Source organism: Halichoeres trimaculatus, unplaced genomic scaffold (genome assembly GCF_033239565.1).
Source record: "Halichoeres trimaculatus isolate MK-OKI-2021-1 unplaced genomic scaffold, fHalTri1.1 fHalTri1_scaffold_17, whole genome shotgun sequence".
In the NCBI taxonomy this organism is placed as follows: Eukaryota; Metazoa; Chordata; class Actinopteri; order Labriformes; family Labridae; genus Halichoeres; species Halichoeres trimaculatus.
Window position 1 is genome coordinate 30,394,796 of NW_027437195.1, and position 25,369 is coordinate 30,420,164.

The 25,369-nt window shown below is 40.6% G+C and overlaps 1 protein-coding gene across 1 annotated transcript in view; it reads right to left on the reverse strand.

The window, feature by feature from the left end:
• hs6st1a (heparan sulfate 6-O-sulfotransferase 1a) overlaps positions 1–25,369 on the reverse strand; it is a 94,088-nt gene that overhangs the window by 15,014 nt on the left and 53,705 nt on the right. Inside the window, exon 2 of the mRNA XM_074691688.1 lies at positions 1,560–1,782. Within this exon, the coding sequence (XP_074547789.1) occupies positions 1,560–1,782 (223 nt within the window). The remainder of the gene's footprint in view (positions 1–1,559; positions 1,783–25,369) is intronic.

The window sequence follows — 25,369 nt, forward strand, 5'->3', positions numbered from 1 at the left end:
TCCTCCCAGCATCTTTAAGTTTATATACTTTGTCAGCTGGTTTCATTTAAATGTAGTAGGTTGGTTGAAAACTATAATTTCAGAGTTGTTAAAGTTGAACTCAAATTTTTTCAACAACTTACTCAACATTTAGCTAACTTAATACATGTAGGTGGAATCAGTTCACATAAACATAATTTAAGTCAATGGTTCATTTTTTTGAGTGCACAAAGGATCCTATTGAAACATGTCTCATTGAAATGTATTGTATCCTATAGTAACTTAATGTGAGGTATCTTATTGTGTCGTATTCTAGCATATCATAATGTATTGTTTTCCACAGTAAGTTATCGTATCATATCTTATTGTAACACAGCGTCATGGAACAAGTCGTAATGTATCATAGTTTTCAATACAACACACATATTGTGACATACTGCACTATAGTTTGTCTATTGTAAAGTATTGGACTGTAATGTGTTGAATTACAATGTAACATAAAATATTGTACTGTTTCATAAGTTATTGTATTCTAACATATCAGATTGTAAAGTATGGAATTGTAATGGATCCTATCTTAATGTATGGTAATATATTGTACTGTGATTCAGAGTTAAGCCATGTCTCTAAAGCTGGATGTAAATAATGCTAACCTTATCTCACTCACAAACCAAAACCTCTCATCTGGTTAAATTTCAGAGTAACAAGTGGAGGTCATGTGACTCTAAAGCAGGACAGTGATTGGCTGATGCTGAGAGCGCTTCCTAACCAACAGGTTAGACCAAGGGTTTTCAACCTGTGGCTCTGGAGCCTCATGTGGCCCTTTGACTCCTTTGCAGTGGCTCCTTGTAGCTTTAAAATAATATTAGTGAAATAGAGAATTTTTATTTTTCTTACATGCATTAACATTTTGTTAAACTAGATATGCGTCACTTCTTGCATTTTTAAAAAAAAATTTTTATAAAATCTTTTTTGACATTTTTTCAAATAAAAAAAAAAAAATCAAAAATTTTTGGAAGGTTATGCAAATTTTTGAAATTTTGCATATTTCAAAATGTGTTGAATTTCTGCACATATTTGCAAAATATTTAATTTCCATATAAAAAAATATTTAGCAAATTTCCTCAATTTTTTCATTTTTTTTAAATTCAGCAAATCTTTTAAAATTACAATTTTTAAATTTCTTTGCAAATTTATAAAGTTTTGGCAACTTTTAGAAATTTTATTAATTTCCTAAATTTATGTAATTTATAAAATTACATTTTTTTAATATTTGCATATTTATAGAAAATAAAAAATTAAAACATCCCACGTTTAATTATATTTTTACACAAAAAACTCTTTGTTTAGATAACAGTTTACTAGATTTTTACTTTATTTAAAATCTTATTCCCCTTTTTGGCCTCACTGTGACTTTAATCCAGGTGGGCTGAAGCAAAAAGGCTCTTATGAAAGCAGAGGTGTCAGACCCTTGGGTTAGACAAAGATGCTGTTGTGGTAAAATTCAGGACATGTTTATGGTGGCAGGAGATTGATGAACAAAAAAAGTCTTAAAAACATTCAAAGCTCGGTCTCAGCACCTGTCTGTTGTTGGCCAGGTTGTAGGGACAGTCCATGAACTGCTGCAGGGTGCAGCCCGACCAATCAGAGCCCTCGTAGCAGGAGGGCAGCTCCTCAGGCGTTGGGGTCCGTCCGTCGCACATGTGCAGAGAGGTTTTCCACGTGGCTCCTCGCTGCACATGCCGCCACTCGCTGAGGTACCGAGACACCGGGTCCCTGAGCAGGGTGATGTAGTAGAACTTCCTGTGAGGGAGAAAGAAGAAGTGTTTGATCAATAAAAAGCCTGATACTGAAGCAGAACACACACACACACACACACACACACACACACACACACACACACACACACACACAGAGGGTGTTTTCCTTTGGGAGTGAGTCATCTCTTAATTGCAGAGAACGAGTGAAACGGCGTGAATGTGTGGGGATGTTTCCTGCTCTGACGCTGCACTTCCACAGCTGACCATGTGGGGGCACTGTGTACAACGCTTTCTGCTGCAGCTCGCCCTCCATCCCCAGCTCTCAGCAGGAGGAGGGCTGCCCATGGAGGTGGCTGCCATACTTAATTCCATATTATTTGCGTTTACTAGAAGCAGCGGCGTGATGCACGGAGGAATCTGGGTCGCAGACGGGAAGCCGAGCTCCCGACGAGCAGGAGGACGAGGAGGTGAGAGGGAAGGAGTTGTTTTGTCAGGCGGGGGGATCAGGTCAGCGTGCAGGAAAGGAAACTGCTGGCACAAGCATATCTCACTCTGCAACACACATCCCTCCCCGAGCCGCGCGCTCGCACCAAAGTCTGCCTCCGAGAGATGACTCATCCCTGATCTGGATCTGGACCGGACCGTCTCTGTGGCGTGGAACGAAATGATGCGTGGAGCAGTTCAGCGTCTCTCCAGAGGGGACACTCCCACCAGAGCCCGGACCTTTCCGGGCCTTCACACTCCGGCTAATTACTGCAGTCTAATCAATCAACACATCCTCATTAGGCGCACACGCGTGCAGAGCTGCTCCATGTGTGTGTGTGTGTGTGTGTGTGTGTGTGTGTTTACATGTGTTTATGTGCCTGCTGTGTGTCTGAGAGTGATGGTATGGATTTGTCTGAGCAACACACTCCTGTTGGTGGTCAAACACACACACACACACACACACACACACACACACACAGCGCCTTCCCCTTCTCTCCTGGGCTTGCATCACGTCAGAGGAATGTTTGCAGAGAGAAATCTGTGTGCTGACAGGACTCCACGAAATCACCGCCTCACATAAACAAACACACACACACACACACACTCACACACACTCACACACACACAGCCTCCACTGCTAAATCTCTGGCTTCACACTACAAAGAGGGAGGGGGGGAGGAAAGGAGGGAGGAGGTGCAGGGTGGACAAAGCCCGAGTGTCACAGTAGCAGTGTGTGGATGTTAAAACGAAGTGGCTAACACTCCTGGAAATCCAGATGCACCATGGGAGATCCTGCAGCACCAAACACGCCGACAGCTGAGAGAAGGAGCCAGAGACAAAGTCATAAACTCCAGATCACAGACGAAAACTAACCCCCACCAAAAACAAACATCATCTGAGGGGGGGGGGGGTAAACAAAACAACCACACCCTGAGTCCAGCCGCAGCGCTGAGCGAGGAGAGATCTCCACACATGAATCAAACGCAGACGCAGCGAGGGATCACGGACAATGAGACGGATAAACCCTAAATCCAGGGACAGCTGGGAGATCCCAGGCAACGAACCAAACACACCCTCAATCCTGAGGAGGGGGGGGCAGAGAGAAACAAGTACCTAAAGAGTTAATCCCATCAACCTAAACCCCAAATCTCATCCTGGATCAGATCCAGAGGAGACAAGGAGACAAGGAGACGAGGGGAGGAGACACCAGGAGGAGGAGAGGAGAGGTGAGGTGAGGAGCAGAAAGGAGAGGACACAAGTGAACAAAATGAAATAAAAGAGAAGATTAAGCAGAAGAGAGGAGACAAGGAGAAGGGAAACAAGAGAAGGAAAGGAAACAAGAGGAAGGTGAGAAGGAAACATGAAGAGAGGAGACAGGGAGAAATATATAAGGAAATGAGGAAACAAGATGATGAGGAAACAAGATGAAAGGAGAGGAGGAAACAAGAAGACTGGAGAAAAGGAGAGAGGAAACAAAAGGAGAGAGGATACAAGGAGAGGAAGCAATGAGAAAAGGAGAGGAGGAAACAAGAAGAGTTGGTCCAGGAAGAAAGGAAACAAGGAGACCAGGAAATAAGATGGAAGAAAAGGAGAAAACATGAGAAAAGGAAACAAGAAGAGAGGAGACAAGGAAAAAGGAAACAAGAGGACAAAACAAAAGAAGGGGCTGAAACAAGAGGAAAGGAAACAAGATAGAAGTAAATAAGAGGAGAGAGGAAACATGGATAGGAGGCAACAAGGAAAGGAGAGATGAAACAGGAAGAGTGGAAACAAGAGAAGAAAAGGAAACAAGAGGAAAGTGAGGAGGAAACAAGAAGAGAGAAGACAGGGAGAAATGAACAAGGAGATAAGGAAACAAGAGGACGAAACAAGATAAGAGGCGGCAAGAAGAGGAGAGAGGAAACAAGGACAAGAAGCAATTAAGAAGGGAAAGGAGGAAACAAGGGGACTGGAGAAAAGGAGAGAGGAAACAAGAGGAGGGAACAAAAAAAGAGGCAGAAACAAGAAGAGAGGAAACAGAGATGAAAACAAGAGGAGAGAGGACACAAGGAGGGGAGGCAACAAGGAAAAGAGAGGAGGAAACAAGAAGAGTGGGGACAGGGAGAAAGGAAACAAGGAGATGAGAAAAAAAGATGAAAACAAGAGGAGGAAACAAGAGAAAAGGAAATGAGAAGAGAAGATGAGGTGAGAGGAAACAAGAGAAGAAAAAGGGCACAAAAGGAAGGTGAGAAGGACACAAGAAGAGAGGAGACAAGGACAAAGGAAACAAGAGAACAAGAGAAGAGGCAGAAACAAGAGAAAAGGAAACAGGAGTGGAGGAAACAAGAGAAGAAAAGAAACATGGAGAAAGATGACACAAGGAAAGGAGAGACGAAACAAGAAGAGTGAAGGTAGGAAGAAAGAAAACAAGGAGATAAGGAAATAAGACGAAAGGAGAGGAGGAAAAAACCAGAGAAAGGAAATAGGAAGAATGGAGAGGGGAAACAAGAGAAGAAAAGGACTCAAAAGGAAGGTGAGGAGGAAACAAGAAGAGAGGAGACAAGAAGAAAAGAAACAAGAGGAAAGGAAACATAAGAAGAGGAAACAAGAGGAGAGAGTGAACATGGAGAGGAGGCAACGAGGAAAGGAGAGAGGAAACAATAAGAGTGGAGAGAAGGAGGGATGAAACAAGAGAAGAAAAGGAAACAAGAGGAAGGTGAGAGGGAAACAAGAAGAGAGGAGACAATGGAGAAGGAACTAAGGAGAGAGGAGAGGAGAGGAGACAGGAGAGGAGACAAGGAGAGGAGAGGAGAGGAGGAGGCGCAGTCGAAGTGGAGCCTGCAGGAGACCCGGGTACATTATGGAGATTCCTATGATGACATTATCAGGATTCCTAACACTCCCCAGAGTGCAGTGTGTTTGTGTGTGTGTGTGTGTGTGTGTGTGTGTGTGTGTGTGTGTGTGTGTGTGTGTGTGTGTGTGTGTGTGTGTGTGAGACTACGCCTATTAAATCAGTGGTGACATTTTCCCCCTTTTGGCTTCTGCTGCAGAAAAAACACGACGTCGTTTGGCCCCAGCTCCAGGAGAGGAGGAGGGAGGAAACAGAGAGGGTGACGGAGAAAGAGGAAAGAGGAGGAGAGGAGGAAAGGAGAGGAAAGGGGAGAGGAGAGGAGGAAAGGAAAGGAAAGAGGAGAGGAGGGGGCGGAAGAGAATTTCAATTAGTTTTCTAATACTGTGAAAGCAGCGAGGGCCCCGAGCCCGAGTGATTTATCAAAGTTATGGCTCGGGCTATAATGAAGGCTCAGGCATATTACCAGGCTAAATAAATAAATAAATAACAAGCACGTAAACACACACACACACACACACACACACACACACACACAGGCAGGCGTACATGCAAAACCCAAATAAATGATGTTAAGTGGCGAGCCAGCCCGTCGTGTCTGCTGGGTCAGGGAAGCTGCAGGACGGGAGCCGCTCTCGCCTTAAAAACTAATGATGTCTGTGTGCAAAGATCCCTGGGTAATGATGTTTCACACACACACACACACACAGGTGCACACTCCTCCTCCTCCTCCTTGGAGGCGACAGCAGGTTTCTCGCACACGTCAAACGAGCTTCAAAGCGGCGTGATTTCAGCAGCTTCCTCCGGCTGAGGCTGCGGCATCTGCAGCTCCCTCTTCCTCCAGCTCGTTGTCTTTTTTATTTTGTTATCTGCAACAAACGCGTCTGACACCAGCAGAAAACACTGAGAGCCGCATTCATCCGGTGTCAAACACGCTCGCTAATCGAGCGGGCTGATAAAAAACAGGAGTGTGTAGCGGAGGACGCCATTATGAGGGAATCAGACAGAAGAAGGAGATCTCACTTCCTCTTCCTGCTGTGAGTCTGTATCAGTGAGCTCACCTGACGTCTGACGAGGATGTCGGGTCAGAGACAGGAGCAGGTGAAAACAGGAAATCACGCCGTGCTCTTGGAGCCGCCTGACCTCCTGACCCTCTTTTTTTTTAGCGTGTTAACGAGACACGCACGGCGACGCCTCCCTGAACGTGTCAGGAGAACAATTAGTGAAGGAAACACCTTCCTGTTTCTGAGCCACACTTGTCAAATTTGTGAAACGCCAGGAGCTGCTACCGAAAAGTGACCTCTCCGAGAGATAATGTTCGAAGGCCGAGTGTGAGTGTGTGTGAGTGTGTGTGAGTGTGTGTGAGCTTCCTGAGTGTTATCAAGAGGAAACACACAGCGCCGAGCAGAGTGTGAGTCTCTGCTTTGGTTGTTTTCACTCTCCGCTCACATCCTGACACGTCGGCCACAAACTGAAGGATGCTGAGGTCTGAGTCGGTTGAGTTTTACGCCGCGTCGTTAAAAGCTCGGAGCGATTAATTAAGGTTGGATCTACAATTACTTGCGCCCAGGCTGCCACTTTTGGTGAAAGCAGAGTGAGAGTGTTTTTGGAGGAGTTAACGTCTCAGGAGATAAAAAGCTGCTTTTTCTCTGCGTCTCAGGAGAGCGTGGAAACTTCTGGAGCCTTGTTCAAACATCAGGTTATGCCTCAGAGTGATCTACGCACACATAAACACAGTGACGCCTCGCACAGCGGAGAGCAGCTTTGATTTATTAATAGAGCCAGGATGTTTTATTGAAAACAACACGGCTCCGTCTCACCTCTGAAAACACACCTGAACAGGTAAATGATGAAACAGATGAGCTGAGAAACTTCAGGATCTGGTCTTTTTATTTTTCTTCCAGAGGGTATTGATGATTAAAGACACTGACACTAAATAAAATCCTGCGTTAACATTTAGTTGAACTAAATCTTCATCCCATCTGTCAATAAAGCCTGCCACCGCTCTACTTCACCTCCTACAACATCAACAGCCCACCAACTTTCCATGCACCTGTGGCTAACCTCAAGTTTTACAGCCCTGGGAAGATAACTACATCTACAAAAAGACTAATCTGGAAGAAAAGACAGATTTTAATTCTGCGTGGATGGATTCATTTCACTGACAACGTGCTGGATTAATATACGTGATTCATATGAGAGAAGACAATAGCAAACAAATTATGAGTTGAGCCAAACTATATAAATTCAAAATTTCAAAAATTTCACAATTGTTTGAAAGTTAGGCAAATTTTTGGCATGTCAAAAGTATTTGCAAGGTTTGCAGTTTTTGAATGTCAAAATCTTTTTAAATTTTTGCAAATTATTAAAATTTCAATTTTAATTTGATTTTTTTGAGAATTTTTAAATATAACTTCTTTTTTATATTCTGGAAAAAAAATAGGTTCCATTTTTTTAAAATCAATTCTTACATTTTTTTTTTTTTATTTCATTTTTTTTTTAAGTTTTCGCAAACTTTTATTCCATATTTCTTAAAAACTTTTTGCAGTTTTTTAATTCAGATTTTTGAGTATGTTTCGAAAAATTTTATTACATTTTTTTTAATTCTTGCAGATTTGTTTAAAATTTAAAATTTCTAAACAGTTTTTGCAAACCTTTGTTTCAAATTTTTTTCAATAATTTTGCAGTTTGAATTTTTTTTTTATAAAAAATGTATTTACAATTTTTAAATCAATTATTGCAAATTTGTTTAGAATGTCAAATTTTTAAGTATTTTGCAAACTTTTATTTGACAATTTTCTTGATTTTTTTGAGTTATCAAATTCAAACGTTTGAATTAAAAAAAAAAATTAAATCACAATTATTTTTAATAAATTCTTGCAAATTTATTTAGAATTTCAATTTTTTAAATAGTTTTTGCAAACTTTTATTTCACCAATTTTTTAATTTTTTGCAGTTATCAGAATGCAAGTTTTTTTTATTTTTACAATTTATCAATCGTTTCTGAAATTTTCCTCTCATTTACACAACTTTTTAAAAGTTTTAAACTTTTTTTTTATATTTTTGTTAATTTATTTAGTATAAAGAACTAAGACAACACAGCAATTTCATACATTCAAAAACCTAGTTAAGATTAGTATTCACAAAATTGAATTATGTATTGACTTTTGTACACTGTGTAGTCTTTACTGTGAAAATAAAGGAGATCTTGTGGCTCCTGAATGACTTTATTTTAGGTGAGCTGAGGAAAAATGGCTTTTAACAAAGTAAAGGTTGCAGATCCCTGGTTAAGTAGATCTGCTTCTTTTCCTTTCCTTTCCTTCCTTTTTATTCTTTTAAATTTAAGTTATTCTGGGGGTTTTTAAGGAGAAAGGAGACGACAGTGGATAGAGTAGGAAACAAGGTGAGAGCAGGGAGTGACCTGCAGGTAACGGGCAACAGGCTGGATGTGGACCCAGACCACCTGCTCGAGGACGAATCTCACGGGGTCTGACCCTCGACCACTGGGCCACCTGCGCCCCGTGATTTTAATATGAGCTGATCTTGTCCCACAATCAATCACGTTAGCTGTTATACTAACTTCAAAAACATCTGCTCTACAGCATCCCACGGTAGCTCTCCAGGGACATATGGTTTAGACTTGTATGGGGTTGTTGGCAGATATTCAATAATTAGAAATTGATCCGTATGGAGGGCAGAAAGTGATGTTTTGGCCTTTGTTTGCTGATTTATTTAGCTGTGAGCAGGACACAAGGAAATGTTGGGAGCCTGGCCGCTGCACCAGAGACTCCAGCTTCAGGGGCTCACCCAGCTTTTCATCTCTTCAGGTTTTTTTCTTGGTCTTTGCTTTTCTCTGCACAGCCACCAGGGGCTGTTCTGGGTTATTCATGCACGTTGCCAAAGACCACCTGGACCTGAGGCTGCTGGACCTCTGGAGCGTCTCCAAAACTGCAGCTCCTCTGAGGTGTTTCCAGTCGGCCTGAGGAGGTCTGAGGGGAGGACACTGGTGAACCAGCAGGAGGTCATGGGGGGGGCAGGTCTCACTGATGTGAGCAGGAAGGAAAGTCTCAGAGTACGATCCATCAGAGGAGTTTCTCAGAGCGCTGGAGGGAGAAGTGTCAGGACACACTGACTCTCTGTTTGGTGTGTGTGTGTGTGTGTGTGTGTGTGTGTGTGTGTGTGTGTGTAGATGGAGAGCAGGTCAGGATGCCTTAAGTCCTGTTTCCACCAAGTGGTTCAGTTCGTCTCGGTATGGTACACATTTTGTGGCGTTTCCTTTCTAGTGAATAATTATCTTAACTATTTTTTTGTTAATAAAGTTGTACGAGATATCTTGATGTATAATTTAAAAATAATAAATAAATAAAAATTGAAAAAAAAAATGGAAAGTTTGCAATATCATAAATTTCATTAATGTAGTAAATGCATTACATTTCAATAAATAATTTTTTTTTTTCAAAAATGACAAAAAAAATGTGTCTAAAATTTAAAGAATTCTGAAAAATTTAAAAATTTGTAAAAATTTCACGAATAAGCAAAAAATTAAAAAAATGTAATTTTGAAAAAATTAGCAAAAATATTCAAAAAAGAAGTATAAAAAAATGTGCCAAGTTTGAAATTGAAATTTTAAAAATTTTCCAAAAATTCATGAATTTGCAAAAACTAAAAAAAATGATTAAAAAAACATGTTTTTTTATTTTAATGTTTAAATTTTAATAATTTCAAAAATGTGCAAACATAAATAATGTAATTTGAATAATTTGCAAAATTAAAATAAAATGAAATTTGCAAAAATTTAATTCATTTGCAAAATCTTAAAAAAATGAATTAATTTCTAAATTTGCAAAAAAAAAAAAGAATTGATATTCCAAAAATTTTAAAAACTTTTTTAAAAAATGAAAGATTTTTGACAGATCTGAAGAATATTTACTTTAACAAAATTGTGCATGATTTTTATTTAGTGTCAGTGTTGTTAATTGTCAATACCCTCTGTAAGATTTTTTTTTTTTCTTATTTCAATATTTTTTAAGCTACAAGGGGCCACTGCAAAGGAGTCAAAGAGCCGCATGAGGCTCCAAAGCCGCAGGTTGAAGACCCTTGGTCCAGACTGATCTGAGTCCGCTTTAAAGCCAAACTGCTTTTTGAAGCCCTAGATAAACAGAAGAAGAATAAAAACCATGATCACATTTATCTGACAGCGGTCTGGGATTGATCTGTGAGAGTGCGACGTTACAATAACTAAAAGTCAACCTGTGATTCACATCAGTCCGCTGAATCAGTCACATGTTGAGCATTAAACAAGCGACACGTGACGTTTTAACTCTGCAGCCAAACACGGTGCATCCTGGGAGCTTTTACGAAGCGTGCAGGTGCTTTTTATCCCCGTAACGCTCATTGATTCCTCGCTGAATGCTGTTTAGTCAATACGTGCGCGCTGTCTGACACAATAGTGGACTCCAGGCAGCACTCAGACTCGCTGCTTGGCCTCACAATAGACGGACGGACGGCGAGCAGAGAAAGTGGATCTGCAGTGGAGGAAGTTGGAGTCTGACTGCAGCACATGGAGCCTGCAGATCTCTAAATCATCGCCCACGTGTCTGATTTGTTCAGCGATTCGAAGAAAGCTGTTGTGCCCACTGATGGCTGTTTTTTTTTACAGAATCAGTCCCAGAATGAGGACGAGTGGGAACGCTAACTAAATATAAACGGAGACAAGTTGCTGCAGCTGTGTAAACTGATATAACAACTGAATACCACTGATAGGACAGATACACTAGCTTTAAATTATGAGTCACAGGCGTCTTCAGACACCGTCTGAAAGAACAACACATCAGAGGAGCTCAGGCTGAATATGGAGCAAGAAAAAATGTTTTCTTTGAGATTCGCTAAAAATAAAAACGTGTTTTCGTGGCTGTCGTTTGCTCTGACACAGGAAGCACAGAAAGGGATAAAAAGCAACAGGATCTTTGTGCAGAATTAGAGTTTGGGAGGAAATATCTGTGCTCAAACATTCCTCTGGGAGCTGAGGATCTGTGAATCCTTTCACACATGCTATCCAGCTCTGGAAATTTGCAGAAACTCTGGGAAAAGGCTGCATGTGTGAACGCAAACAGACAAACTGTGTCTGGACGTCTGAGCTTAAAGTCAGGACTCGATGTGAGGACAGCAACATTTACCCCAAGCAGATAAATAACACAAATGTTTTTCAGCCAACTGTTTTAATAAATTGTAACCCAAGCAAAACTTTGACTTATTTTCAGACAGAAATGTTTTATTAGACTAAAAATGAGCCACATTCACCTGAAATGTCCAGAAAAAAGGATGCTTGGATTGCTTAAAAAATCTGCCAATGGTGTAAGAAAAATGCTCTTAGCAAGTTTCTTAAATTTAAAAAATGATACAATGTAAAAACTCATTAAAGCATCAGCACAGGTGCTGTTTATATTACCGTAACTCCTCAACGATTTGGGCAAGAAAAGTCAAACAGCTCTTTAAAGAAGAGAAAATGAGCTTAGTGCACCAACGTTCCAGTCACATGACGCAACTGATGCACGCTGTTTTAATTACCGTAACTCTTAAACTATGTGGGCAAGAGAAAAAAAAAAACATATAACCAGTTACTGAAAGAAGAGAAGATGAGCTTTCCAGCAAAGTTTCTGACTCTTATAAGGAGAAAACAACAAAATAACAGTCCAGGTGGTCTGTTGATACTTGTGTTACAGGGTTTAAGTCAATGCAAAAATCCTTAAAAACATTTGCAAAGGTGCTATTCAATTTACCGTAACTCATCAACAATTTGGGCAAGAAAAGTCAAAAAGCTCTCAAAGAAGAGACGATGAACATTAAAGCACTATTATGAGAACTACTGAAATGCACAAGACTCAATGTGCAACAACGCTCCAGTCACAGGAAGTAACGGATGCAGGCTGTTCTCATTACCGTAACTCTTCAAATATTTGGGCAAGAGAAAAATAAACATAAAAACAGTTTCTGAAAAAAGAGAAGATGAGCTTTTTGGCATGGTATCTGACTCTTACAAGGAGAAAATAACAAAAACAAAGTCTAGGTGGTCTGATGATACTCGTGTTAAAGGGTTAAAGTCAGTGCTTTGTGAGCACAGCAATATTTTTTTCAAGTAAATAGACAAATAATGAGAATGTCTTTGCTCAAACTTTCGAAATAAATAGCAAAAAGTGAAATCTAAGCAAGTGTTTGTCTAACTTTCTTGAGAAGATCATCTTATTAGACCTAATATCAGTCAGATTCACCCGAAAAGTCTAGAAAATTGTCTGATTTAAAGAGATTTAAAAAAAATGAAACTAGGATTGCTCAAAAAAGTCTGCTAATAGTGTAAGAAAAATGCTCTGACCAAGTTTCTTACATTTGAAAAAATGCTTCAATTTAAAAAAAAAACCCATTAAAGCATTAGCACAGGCACTGTTTTAATTACCGTAACTCCTCAACTATTTGGGCAAGAGAAAAATTCAGCATTACAGCAATATCATGGGTATTAAAATATAATGCAGGAATCAATGTGCATCAACGTTTAAATCACAGGAAGTAACTGATGCACGCTGTTCTCATTACCGTAACTCTTCAACTATTCGGGCAAGAGAAAAAAAGTAGACAGATAATGAGAATGTCTTTGCACAAACTTTTGAAATAAGTAAAACCAAAGCTAATGCTTGTCTATTGTTTTGGAGAAGATCAACTTTTTAGACTTAATATGAGCCAGATTCACCTGAAAAGTCCAGAAAATTCTTATCTTGAGATATTAAAAGACAAAAAGGACGCCTGAGTAGCTTTAAATATTTGCTGATGGGTTAAGAAACATTTGCTTGCCAAGTTTCTTTGAGTAAGAATAAATTTCTTAATAAGAGAAACTTAAGAAGTACATTTTTCCTATTATTTTGTGGTGCAACATAAAGAGATAGGAGGTCACACTTTGTCCACAGGGGGCGCCAAACTCAAACAGAGTAAAAGCGAGTTGCAAGTTGAACCATTTTCTTTCCATCGATGTAGTAACGAACATTTGGGCGTATAAACTGACTGACGTCTTGTTTCTGTTCGTCAGTCGACGCTCTGGGTGTCAGCTCAGCTCAGCTCAGGCTCTTATTTGATGATGAAGTCTGGACTTGGCCCACTTCCCCTGGTCCCCGTGCTCAGCCACATCAGCACACAGAAGATCAGATTGCATCCCAGAGTCTGCAGAACGCAGCCAGGATGTTATGATATGGAGAAAATATGAAGCGCTGAAGGGAAAATATTCAGAAACCAGAACTTCTCGGAACAATCTGAATCCTGCGCCGAGGGGAAACAAAGAATTTCCACAGATTGAACCACGTCGAACGTGCCCTCTCTGTGTCCCCGCTTTCCAGCTCTGTCGCCATGGCTCCCCTCACTCCCCTCACTCTGTCTCTGTTTTCTCACTTTGTCTCGTGTTCGTCTGCTGTGTTTAAAGTCCAAACTACCAAGGCCGGGCTGTCTGAGTCCTGAGGCTGGTATCGATCGACTCACAAAGAAAAGAGACAGAAAGAGACGGAGAGCCAGCCGGGGCAGGCCGAGACGAAGCCTCCAGAGCTCGCCTCAACCGGAGGGTCTATTTCAGGCCGGCTCAGTGCGTCATTATTGGGCAGAAGACGCTCGGGACGCACAGGACGGGAGACGGATGATTCGAGGAAGAGTGGGAGGGACGGGTGAGGGGGTCAGGCTCAGCATTCAGGGTCAGCGCTGATTTGGAGAACTGCAGACGGAGCGTTTCAGAGCCCAACGATCGAGGCGATTGTTCTATTGTCTCACACACGAGGCTGAAACATCTGCAACACACCGATTCATAAAGCCCCGAGTGTGTGTGTGTCTGTGTGTGTGTGAGAGAGAGATCAAGTGTCTCAACGATGACGTGTATTACGGTAAAAAAGGGAACAGGAAAGTCTCAGAGGAAGTCTATTCAGTTTCAAGTCCTGACATGTCGCTTCAAACTCTCACTTCTCCAAATACAGGCTCCCTTCTCACACACACACACACACACACACACACACACACACACACACACACACACACACACACACACACTGACATGGTTGATATCTTCTGCATTTACAGCCAGCACATTCCTCGGGACCCGTCCTCTGAAAATAAAGGGAGTGGAGACACACAGGCCAGGGAGTTAGAGTCTGTTTACACACACACACACACACACACACACACATACACACACACACACACACACACACACACACACACACACACACACACACACACACACACACACACACACACTTAGAGCCCTCTCACATGAACTCCTGAGATACTTCAGGACATTCAGGCGCTGATTTTCTCAGGAACTCGTCATCCCACACTCGATCTCACAGCAGGGGGTTTTCTGTGTCTATAGACCTCAGTGTTTGAGGCCCCTCCCCTCCAACGTGTCATAGATGAGTCGTTGATTATGTGACGGCATCATTTTACAAAAAGCCCCTTTCAGACGACTTAGTGACGGTCTCGATCTTGAATGGCCGAGATGATGATCTAGAAACCAGTCTCTCAATCTCATGATGGTCTTGATGTCATGAGGATCTCAATCCCATCATAATCTCTAATACTTAAAGATCTGGAACCCATGACGATCCTAATCTCATGATAATCTCAATCCAACAAGATCTCTATCTCATGAAAATCTCAGTCTCAAGACAATTTCCATTTCATGATGATTTCTCAACAATCTCAAAATGATTTCGAGACAAGCTCTATCACATGACGATCACTTGACGATATACTGAGTATCTTAATCTCATGTCGATCTCAATCTTAAAACGGTTTTCATTTTATGATGATCTGAATCTCAGTCTTTTGAGCTGATCTCAAACTCTTGAGACAAACTCAATCTCATGAAAATCCAGAACTCATTACCATCTCGAGATGAACTCCAGGTGATTTCTACACAATCTTGAAATACTTTCGAGAAAATCTCTGTTTTGTGACAATCACTTGGCAATATTGTGACGATCTTGACCTCCTGATGATCTCGATCTTGAGATCTTCTCATACAAAGATCTCGATCTCAATCTTCTTGATATGATCTCAAATTCGTGAGACAAACTCAGTCTAATGACAATCCAAAACTCATAACAATCTTAAAATGATCTCCAGGTAATTTCTACACAATCTTGAAATGATTTCAAGACAATCTCTATCTTATGATGATCTCAATCTTGAAAATCATCCCGTTCAAAGATCTCAATCATAATCTCTGGAGACAATCTGTGACAATCCAGAACTCATAACGATATTGAGATGATCTCCAGGTAATTTCTACACAATCTTGAAATAATTTCAAGACAATCTCTATCTTGTGACAATCGCTTGACAATATTGTGACGATCTTGTTCTCATGATAATCTCGATCTTGAGATCTTCTCTTACAAAGATCTTAATCTCAATCTCTGTCTTTGGAGGCAATTCCAAATTTGTGAGAACAACTCAATTCAGTAAGGATCTCGATCTCATAAATATCTCTATCTTGAGACAATTTCCACTTTATGATGATCTGGATTTCTGTCTTTTGGGATGATCTCAAACTCTTGAGATAAACTCAATCTCATTACAATCCAGAACTCACAATGACCTTGAGATGATCTCCAGGTGGTTTCTACACAATCTTGAAATAATTTCAAGAAAATCTCTATCTTGTGACAATCACTTGACAAAATTGCGAAGATCTTGATCTCATAATGATTTCAATCTTGAGATCATCTCCTACAAAGATCTCGATCTCAATCTTCTTGAGATGATCTCAAATTCATGAGACAAACTCAATCGCATAACAATCCAAAATTCATAACAATCTTGAGATGATCCCCAGGTGGTCTCTAGATGATTGATCTTGGAATGATTTCAAGACTATCTCTATCTTACGATGATCTCGATCTTGAAAATCATCTCGTTCAAAGATCTCAATCTCTAACTCTGGTGACAATCTGTGACAATCTGAATCTCATGACAATCCTGAACTCATAATGATCTTGAGATGAACTCCAGGTGGTTTCTACAGAATCTTGAAGTAGTTTGGAGACAATCTTTATCTTGTGACAATCACTTGGCAATATTGTGATGATCTTGATCTCATAATGATCTCGATCTTGAGATCTTCTCGTACGAAGATCTCGATCTCAATCTCTATCTCTTGAAACAATTTCAAATTTGTTTACCAACTCAACCCGGTGAGAATCTCGATCTCACAATGATCTCTATCTTGAGACAATTTCCACTTTATGAGGATCTTGATCTCAGTCTTTTGGGATGATCTGAAATTTGTGAGACAAACTCAGTTTCATAAAAAATCCAGAACTCACAAAGAACTTGAGATGATTTCTAGATGATCAATCTTGAATTGATTTCGAGACACTCTCTGTCTTGTGACGATCACTTGACAATATTGCGACGATCCTGATCCCGTGACGACCTTAATCTCCTGATGATCTTGATCTTGAGATGATCTCCTACAAAGATCTTCAATCTCTATCTCTGGAGACAATTTGTGATGATCTTGATCTCATTATAACCCTGAACTGGTGATGATCTCCAGATAATCTTGAAAGGATTTTTGGACCATCTCAATCTCATGACAATCGTAATCTTTCTGGCGTTTTTTGTCCTTTAATTAAAATGAAGATGGGCAAATAGTGATTTTTGTGGCAACTGGTTCAAGACTTCTTTAGATATCCATGAAAAAAATTACAGTTGAAGCTTTTTTAATCCCTTAATCAGTAAAATAAAACATCTTATGATGTTTTATTTCCATATTTCACAGATTAAAACCATTTTACAGCTGAAATTTGTGATTTGTTATCATAAGAATGACATTTTATTTGATTTTAGAGTAAATTTCATGGTCCTGAGCCATAATGGAGTCAAAAAAGACAGTCTGAGGTTATAAAACATTAAAAACTGCTAATAAATAGATAATCTGATATCACATGTGTGTGTAAAGTCTGCAGAGGTCACGATAAAAAGACCAAAACAGCGCTCAGGCTGCAGGAAACATTTATCTGTATCCACTGATTCATATCTAGATTGGGTTAATAATTGATAGTTTGGTTTGGAAAACAACCACAAACCAATTTCTCCAAGCACAGGCTGAACTTGATGTCTTTAACTGAGTCAATAATTCAGCCTGCAGTCAAAAACCTTCAGGATCTGCAGCTCACTCTCCGATAAAACCAAGAAATAATCCCTTTGTTTCGTTTGGAAACGCTGAATTAAGGAGTTTGATTAAAAATTGGTTAGCTTGGTTTTAAAAAGGATTGATTCTGTGTGTCTGTGATCCTGGTTGGATCAGAAAACAGCCTCTTACATTGATAACTAACGCTGGGATTGATTCAGAGATCCTCAGATCACCATCTCTGCCCACAGGCCGGCGTTTCTCTGCCTGCTAACGGGCGAATCCACCGTGTGGAAACACCGTGAGTTCATGATGCACGGGCTGCTGCGTCTGCACAGAAACACGGCGTCCTCTCCGCAGTGACCCGACACAGGATCAGCGCAAACAGGGAGGAGAAAGGCTGGGATGGAGAGTGGCTGAGTGCAGCCTGCGGCCCGGAGCTACAGTTACAGCAACGGACACAAACAAAGAGGGAGAGGAGGGAGGAGAGGGGGGAGGAGAGGGGGGACGGGGGAGGGAATCCCCTGAGTGCAAAGCTATGTTCAGCAGGAATGTTCTGCCGCCTGTTCGCTCATGTAACTCCACTGGCTGCTGCCCAGAGTGCTGTCTGACAGGCGAGGAGGGAGGGAGGAGATGGATTTGATGAGGAGGAGAGGAAGCACGGGCTGGTTTTCATGTTTCACAATGTTCAGTTATGTATCATCAGATTCTGGACGCTTCAGGAGGTTTTAGAGCTTATCAACTAAAGCAGCGCTTCAACCAGGAGAAATTTAGTTCTGGAGGAAACTTTTCCACCTCAGTGTTTTAATTTACCCCTCCATCTAAAATAAGATAACCCTCAGCTGTGATGGACTTGGTTTAATAACTCCAGAACAATGGTCTTTCATAGTCCCACCAAGCAGTTCAGTTCAGTTCATCTCAGTACGACACACATTTTGTGGCTTTTCCTTTGACTTAAACCAGGACAGGTTCCCAAATAACCGACCCGTGCAGCTATCTTCTTGTGACTCTATTGAACACTAATGATCTTATTCTAGAAATACATCATCTTTTTTTAAATTTTATTCTTATTTATTTTAACTAAGGAAAATACCAATTTCTTTTATTTGTATTTTTATTCATTAAAAAAAGGAAAAATATCACCTTTTTTATTTGTATTTTTCTTTATTTAAAAAAGGAAAAGTATTATCTTTTTTATTTGTATTTTTTTTTTAAAAAAAGGAAAAATATAATCTTTTTTTATTTGTATTTTATTTATTTTTTTTAAAAAAGGAAAAAAAAATAGTATTGTTAAAAGGCAAAATATAATCTTTTTTTCATTTGTATTTTTATTTATTTTTTAAAAAAGGGAAAACATAATTTTCTTTGTTTTTTTATTTATTTCTTTAAAAAAGGAAAAATATCTTTTATATTTGTATTTTTCTTTATTTTTTAAAAAAGGAAAAATATCTTTATTTTTTTTTATTTGTATTTTTATTTATTTTAAAAAAAAGGAATAATATCAACTTCAAACTCAATGTGCCCCATCTGTTTTACTCCTTTTTTTGTTCATGTCCTGCTATTCTCTGTCGAAGTCAAATTTGACTTAATGAAAAGAAAAGTCTTTTTGATCAAAAATAAACATGTTTTTTCAAATAACTTTATTTTTTGAGTTATTTACAAATTTTGCTCTTAAAAAAAGCATGGCTGTCTGCGTCAGTGCTAACAAGCTGATGATCTGATTACATCAGCATCAGTTTTAGTTTGTTCTAGCACACCAAAAATCTCGTGATTAGAGCTTTAAGTGCATTTCCTTTGCTGAATCTTCCCTCTGATTAAACAAAGTGTTTTAACACTTGCCAGTCGTCCTCTGATTGTCATACAGCCCTCTAGTGGTCTGGTGCTGTTTTGCACAATCTACTCTTTGGCCTAAACGCAGCTTTAGAAAACTCCCCAGAGTTGCAGAGTTCTCACTCTGCTGCGTTTGCTTTAAGGTTAAATCAGTAACATCTAACTGCCTTCCTGCACATAAGGGCCGCAGTGAGAGTGCTAAGACCGTGGGTGTACGAAAAAAAAGACTTTCAGCAACTTTGAGAAACACTGCGTTAAGGAACAGTTGATGTGAAAATGTATGCTAAGCTGCAAAAAATCCATAAAACAATCTGCTGCAGTTTCCTGAAGCTGAGACAAATAACGACGAGTGTGAGCGCGAAAAAGTGGAGGAAGAAACACGGAGAGGGTTTCATAACTCTGCAGCCAGACGAGAGGTTTTTCAAGGTAACACAAATCAACATGATGGCCTCTGTGTGTGTGTGTGTGTGTGTGTGTGTGTGTGTGTGTGTGTGTGTGTGTGTGCAGGGAGAGTGTGTGTGTGCAAACTCTGCTCCACCCAGCGTTGCATCCACCCCCCTCCAGATACTGAGGTCAAAGCAATCACTTTACTAATTCTCTGACATATGGACATGCTGCACTCCTATTACCCCACCCAACACACACACACACACACACACACACAAACACACACACACACACACACACACACACACACACACACACACACACACCTGCACTGTATGACATAATCCTCACTGTATGATGATGTCAGATTATTGATATGTCCCTGTAGCTCACTTAACGTGGCGAGGAGAGATCGCCAAGAGAGGCGGAGGGAAAACGGAGGAATCAGGAGGAGGAGGAGGAGGAGGAGGAGGAGGAGGCGTGATGCAGAATTTGGGGGCCAATTAAAAGGCAGGCTAACGAGGCTAATGAGCAGACAGGTGGCCCCATTACAGAAGCAGCCGCGCACACACACTCATTAACACACTCGGCACACACAAAACCTCCCCTCTGGCTGGGATTAGCATGTGTGTGTGACAGAGTGTGTGTGTTTCTGTGTGTGTGTGTGTGTGTGACCCCCCTGTTTCCCCCGTTAATCAGTCGCCACATTCAAGACTGCAGGCAACAGGGTGTTTCTGTGCCTCTGTGTGTGTGTGTGTGTGTGTGTGTGTGTGTGTGTGTGTGTGTGTGTGTGTGTGTGTGTGTGTGCGAGTGTGTGACTGGAGGCGAGAGTGTGAAATTGGAGTGATAAGGCAGTTAACATTCAAACCTCCCCACCTGCACTGTGCAACTCCACCAACACACACACACACACACTCACACAAACACACATACATCTAGACTTTTTTCTTTCACTCTGCACCTGCGTGTGTGTGTTTGTGTGTGTGTGTGTGTGTAATAAGGAGGCATGTGTGTGTGTGTGAAGAAACAGGATAATAGGATATAGATGTGCCAGAAGTGGTTCGGTGTGTGTGTGTGTGTGTGTGTGTGTGAGTGAGGACAGAAACACACTTTCAAGGTAGTGTCACCAAGAACAGGCTAAAAAAAGAAATGTGTGTGTAATTACCCAGATACAGGTGTGAGGATGTAAACACACACACACACACACAGAGGAGCAAACAGAAGAAAAGGAGAGCAGAGTCAGATGAGGAGTCTCTGGGTATCCTTAAAGTAAACGAGAGGAGGAGGAGGAGGAAAGGAGGAATCCCTGAGGCGGGTTAACAAACTCCAAAAACAGAAAGAGAAGAGAGGAAACGATCAGCCGGGACGGACAGGAAGGAGAATCATCCTGTTAGCACGTCCAAACTGTCAAAGTGAAACCTGGACACAGCTGAAAAGCTTCAAACAGGAAACAGGAAGTGTCTCCAATCACAGCTGGAGGCTTCGGCTCAGATTCCCTGATTAGAAAATCACTATTTTTAGGCAAATTTGTTCAATTTCATGCTCAAAACTCAGAGTCTGTGTCCAAACCACCCGCCTCCAGCTGAGGCTGCAGCTCCACTCATCAGTTACTGATATAACACAATAATGCTCTACCACCCAGATTAAAACAAGCACAGATGAAAACACTGCATCAAGTATTCAACAACTGGACCACAGCAATGAGTAACTATTGATGTTTCAAGTTGTCTGTGTTGCTTGTGTTGCTAGGTGCCACCAGCTCCCACTTTCCCGTCCCTTTATCTCTTATCGTTAAGTTTTATGTCTCATTTGTTGGTCATAGACACCAAACTGTTTCGTCTTTAGTGGTGTTTTTACTGTTTTTTTGTCCTATGTGTAACCATCGTTGCATCATTAGCACACAAGATCAGCTGCTGGCAGCCTGTAGGATGTTGATGCTAACCGGTGCTAGGCCAGATGTTCTCCCTGAACTGACAAGAAGGAGGCCGGAACGACCTGTCCTTCCATTCATCGTTATTGGGAATGTAAGATCTATCTCTGGCAAGATGGATGAGCTAGCCGTGCTAACCCAGCAACAGAGGGAATACCAAAGGGTGGAGTAGCATCATGCTATTCAGAAACATTGCTAACAGAGCTAACATTGGACACGTAGCCACATGGAAGGATTTCACCTTGAAAAGGGGAGGGACACTGAACAGACAGGTGAAGAAGACCAGCTCAGTCCTGGGCTGCCCTCTGGACCCTCTGGAGTTGGAGGCTAACAGGAGAATGTTAGCGCAAAGTGTCAAACTGAACACAATAATGCTCTACCACCCAGATGCAAACAAGCACAGATTGAGAAAATTGCATCAAGTATTTAACAACCAGACCACAGTGATGAGTAACCAGCACTTGTATGTGGATATTAAGCGACAGGGGGGACGACAGCTGCTGGTGCTAGCTCTGCTAATGTTAGCCAATCTCTGCTAACCACTTCGGCAATTTTTTTTTTTTTAGTATTTATTGATTTTTTTCTGCTTGTCTTTAAGTTTTATGTCTCATTTGTTGGTCATAGAGACCAAACTGTTTAGTCTGTAGTGGTATCTTCACAGATTTTGTATACGTATAACCATGGTTGCATTATTAACACACAAGATCAGCTGTTAGCAGCCTGTAGGATGTTGATGCTAACCGGTGCTAGGCCTGATGTTCTCCATGAGCTGACAAGAAAGAGGCCAGGAGGACCTGTCCTTCCATCCATCGTTATAGGGAATGTAAGATCTATCTCTGGCAAGATGGATGAGCTAGCCATGCTAACCAAGCGACAGAGGAAATACCAAAGGGCGGAGTAGCATCATGCTGTTCAGAGACATGGCTAACGGAGCTAATATCAGACACGTAGCCACATGGAAGGATATAATCTTCACAAAGGGGAGTCAGGGGCTAATGGGAGAATGAAGCGCAAACTGTTGTCCCCATTTCAGACTTGTATGTTGCTTCCATACTTATTTTGTTAGCATAAGTTTTCCCGCACATATTTATTTCTAGGTTACACTTATCATATTATTCTATTTGGTATAATTTTATTGTAATGTTTGCACAACTTTACACTTTCTCATTTGCTGTTGTAACTCTATGACGTTAACTTATCTAAATATATATATATATTTTTTTGGAAGTCAATTAAATTTAAACACTTCTGTTGTGAGGAGCAGAAAATTCATTTTAGACTTTCCACGTCACAAGTTTTACGACGTATGAAAAATAAAACACATCCCTCAGGAGAACACTAAGGACATGAGGACACGAGGACAGAGGAAAGGAGGAAAGGAGGAAAGGAGGAGGGATGCCACAGCCTCGCAGCTCATTTAAAGCAGAGCAGAGACTGTGAGCTTGAGTTACGCTGCCAAACAATGGGCTTCATTCACACACACTGCCTCACACACACACACACACACACAGTCGTTCTGTCTCTACGACTGTTGTTGCTCCTGTTGCACAATATTTGGCTCTTATTATTTCATTATGCCCCCTGCTTCCTGCTCCCCTGCCTCTCCACCCGTTTCTGCTTTTAATTTTCTGGGCTGCTTGTTTTTGTCAGGCTGATTGGAGGATGTGTGTGTGTGTGTGTGTGTGTGTGTGTGTGTGTGTGTGTGTGTGTGTTTGTGTGCTCCACCCTGTCATACACATCCCGCCTGTACCGTATTATTGCATATGATAACAAAGGGTAATTTTAGCTGTGAAATCCCTCCGACACTGCCGCATAATGAGAGACAGAGAGTGAACAAAAGTGAAGATTGTCATCCTTACTCCTAACTCTGGCGTTTTCCCTCCGTCTCTTTTTCTTTCTTCCCGTCTCACGCGCTCCTCGCCGCTCCAGGCAGAGCTCATTAGCCCTTTGGCCCGCTCCAAACAGGTGGGGCATGTTTGGCACAGCCCTCCGACATGCAGTCAGGCTTAATTGGGCTTGGAGGACCCCTCACCCATACACACATGCATACATCACTCATACGCGCCCCCTCCCTCCTCTCTTCACACTTTCCCTCCTTTCTTAAAGAGCCAATTGTCCCCTTCCTGTTCCCCAGGGTGAGGTTGTGATTCCAGGGTTGGGGAGCGTAAATCCAGCCTCAGGCCAGACTCCAGGCCGCCCCTCTTTATCTCCCTGTCACAAAATAATGACCACCATCCTCGGTACAAACCCAAAGTGTATATATGCTGAGGTATCCTGCAAATGTCACAGAGGTGTCCCACTCTCCCTCTATCTGATGAAATTTAACACTAACGAGCATCTGTTCCTGACAGGAAACTCTCAGCTCTGACTTATGGACCAGCGACACCCATAAACATGTGCTGGAAACAGGCAGAGAGGCTCAGTTTGGTAATCTGAGGTCACAAAAACAGCTCCGGTTGCCTCAGAAAAAGAGGTCATGTTGCAGCTTTTAAAGCCCCAGGAAGGAGTTTTATGTGGTGGTAAATTAACCTGCAGTTCCTCAAGTGTCCACCAGAGGCTGGCTGCTGAAGCTTGAGAAACCACATACACACACATTCAAAAAGCTGGTCTGTGGTAGTTGAATATCTCATAATGTAAAATTCCTGTGTTTTGGTTTGATAGGCGAGAAACTTAGTAAGAAAAATGACAAGTAGGCGGTAAAAACCTTAACCCCCTAGCGCAGGGGTCTGCAACCTGCTGCCTTTTTGCCACAGCCAGCCTGGATTAAAAAGTTATTCAAGAGCCACAAAATGTACCGTATCTTCACAAAAAGGACAAAACAGTGAATAGCATTCCAAACAAAGTAAAAACCTACTGAACAGTTATCTAAAAGAGTTTTTTTGTGTAAAAATAAAAATGAACGTGTGATATTTTAAATTTTTATTTTTCAAAAGTCAGCAAATATTTTTTAAAAATCTAATATAATAAATTACATAAATTGGGAAATGGGAAATTAATAAAATTTCTAAAAGTTGCCAAAACTTTGAAAAATTGCAAAAATATAGGTAATTTGCAAAAAAAAAATTCTAAATATGATTTGAATATTTTGCTTAAATGTGCAGAAATTCAACAAATTTTGAAATTTGCAAAATTTTAAAAATAACATAATCTTCAAAAATTTTGGATTTTCTTTTTAAATTTGAAAAAAATGTCAAAAAAATGTAAATCATTAAAAAAAAACTTTTTTGCAAGATGATTATTTAGTTTAATAAAATGTTAACGCATTATTTCATTTAGTGTCAGTGTCTTTAATCATCAATACCCTCTGTAAGAAAAATAAAAACTCTTTATTTCAATAATATTTTTCTAAAGCTAGAAGGAGCCACTGCAAAGAGCCGCATGAGGCTCCAGAGCCACAGGTTGAAGACCCTTGCCCCAGCCTCTATGAAAGGATGGAAATAGTGACGAGAATAAACAAAATGGAAAAGACGACTTTTCCGCATCTTTTGCTAAGAGGTGGGAGAAACAGCCAGACTCTGTTTCTAATAATAATAATAATAATAATAATTATAATAATAATGTAAAAAATAATAATAGTAATAAATAAATACATTAGTTTAAATTTTTTAAGTTACTGATCATAAAAATTTTGCCCCCATAGCAGCATGGCTGTTAGCGTCAGTGCTAACTGGCTAAAAACAATGCTACGCAGCATGTCTGTCTCCTTCTTTGGTGTCATTTTTGCTGAAAGGCCTTTGTCGTTGTTTTACTGCCCTCTACTGGTCTGGTGCCATTTTGCATGCTCTACCCAGGTTAAAACACAGACAAGCTAACATGATGCTTAGGATATTTATGAAAGCGTTGACATTCAGGAAAAGAGTTGCTTTAGGTTGTCTCTAGAAAAAATTGAAACATCTCCTTAAAGGTACAGTCTGTAGGATTTTCCTAAAAAATAAAATTTCAACTTTACAGGGATAATCCTGCTTAATAATCTCCTCTGGGCCTCTATACATGTGTGTCAGTGTCTGTGT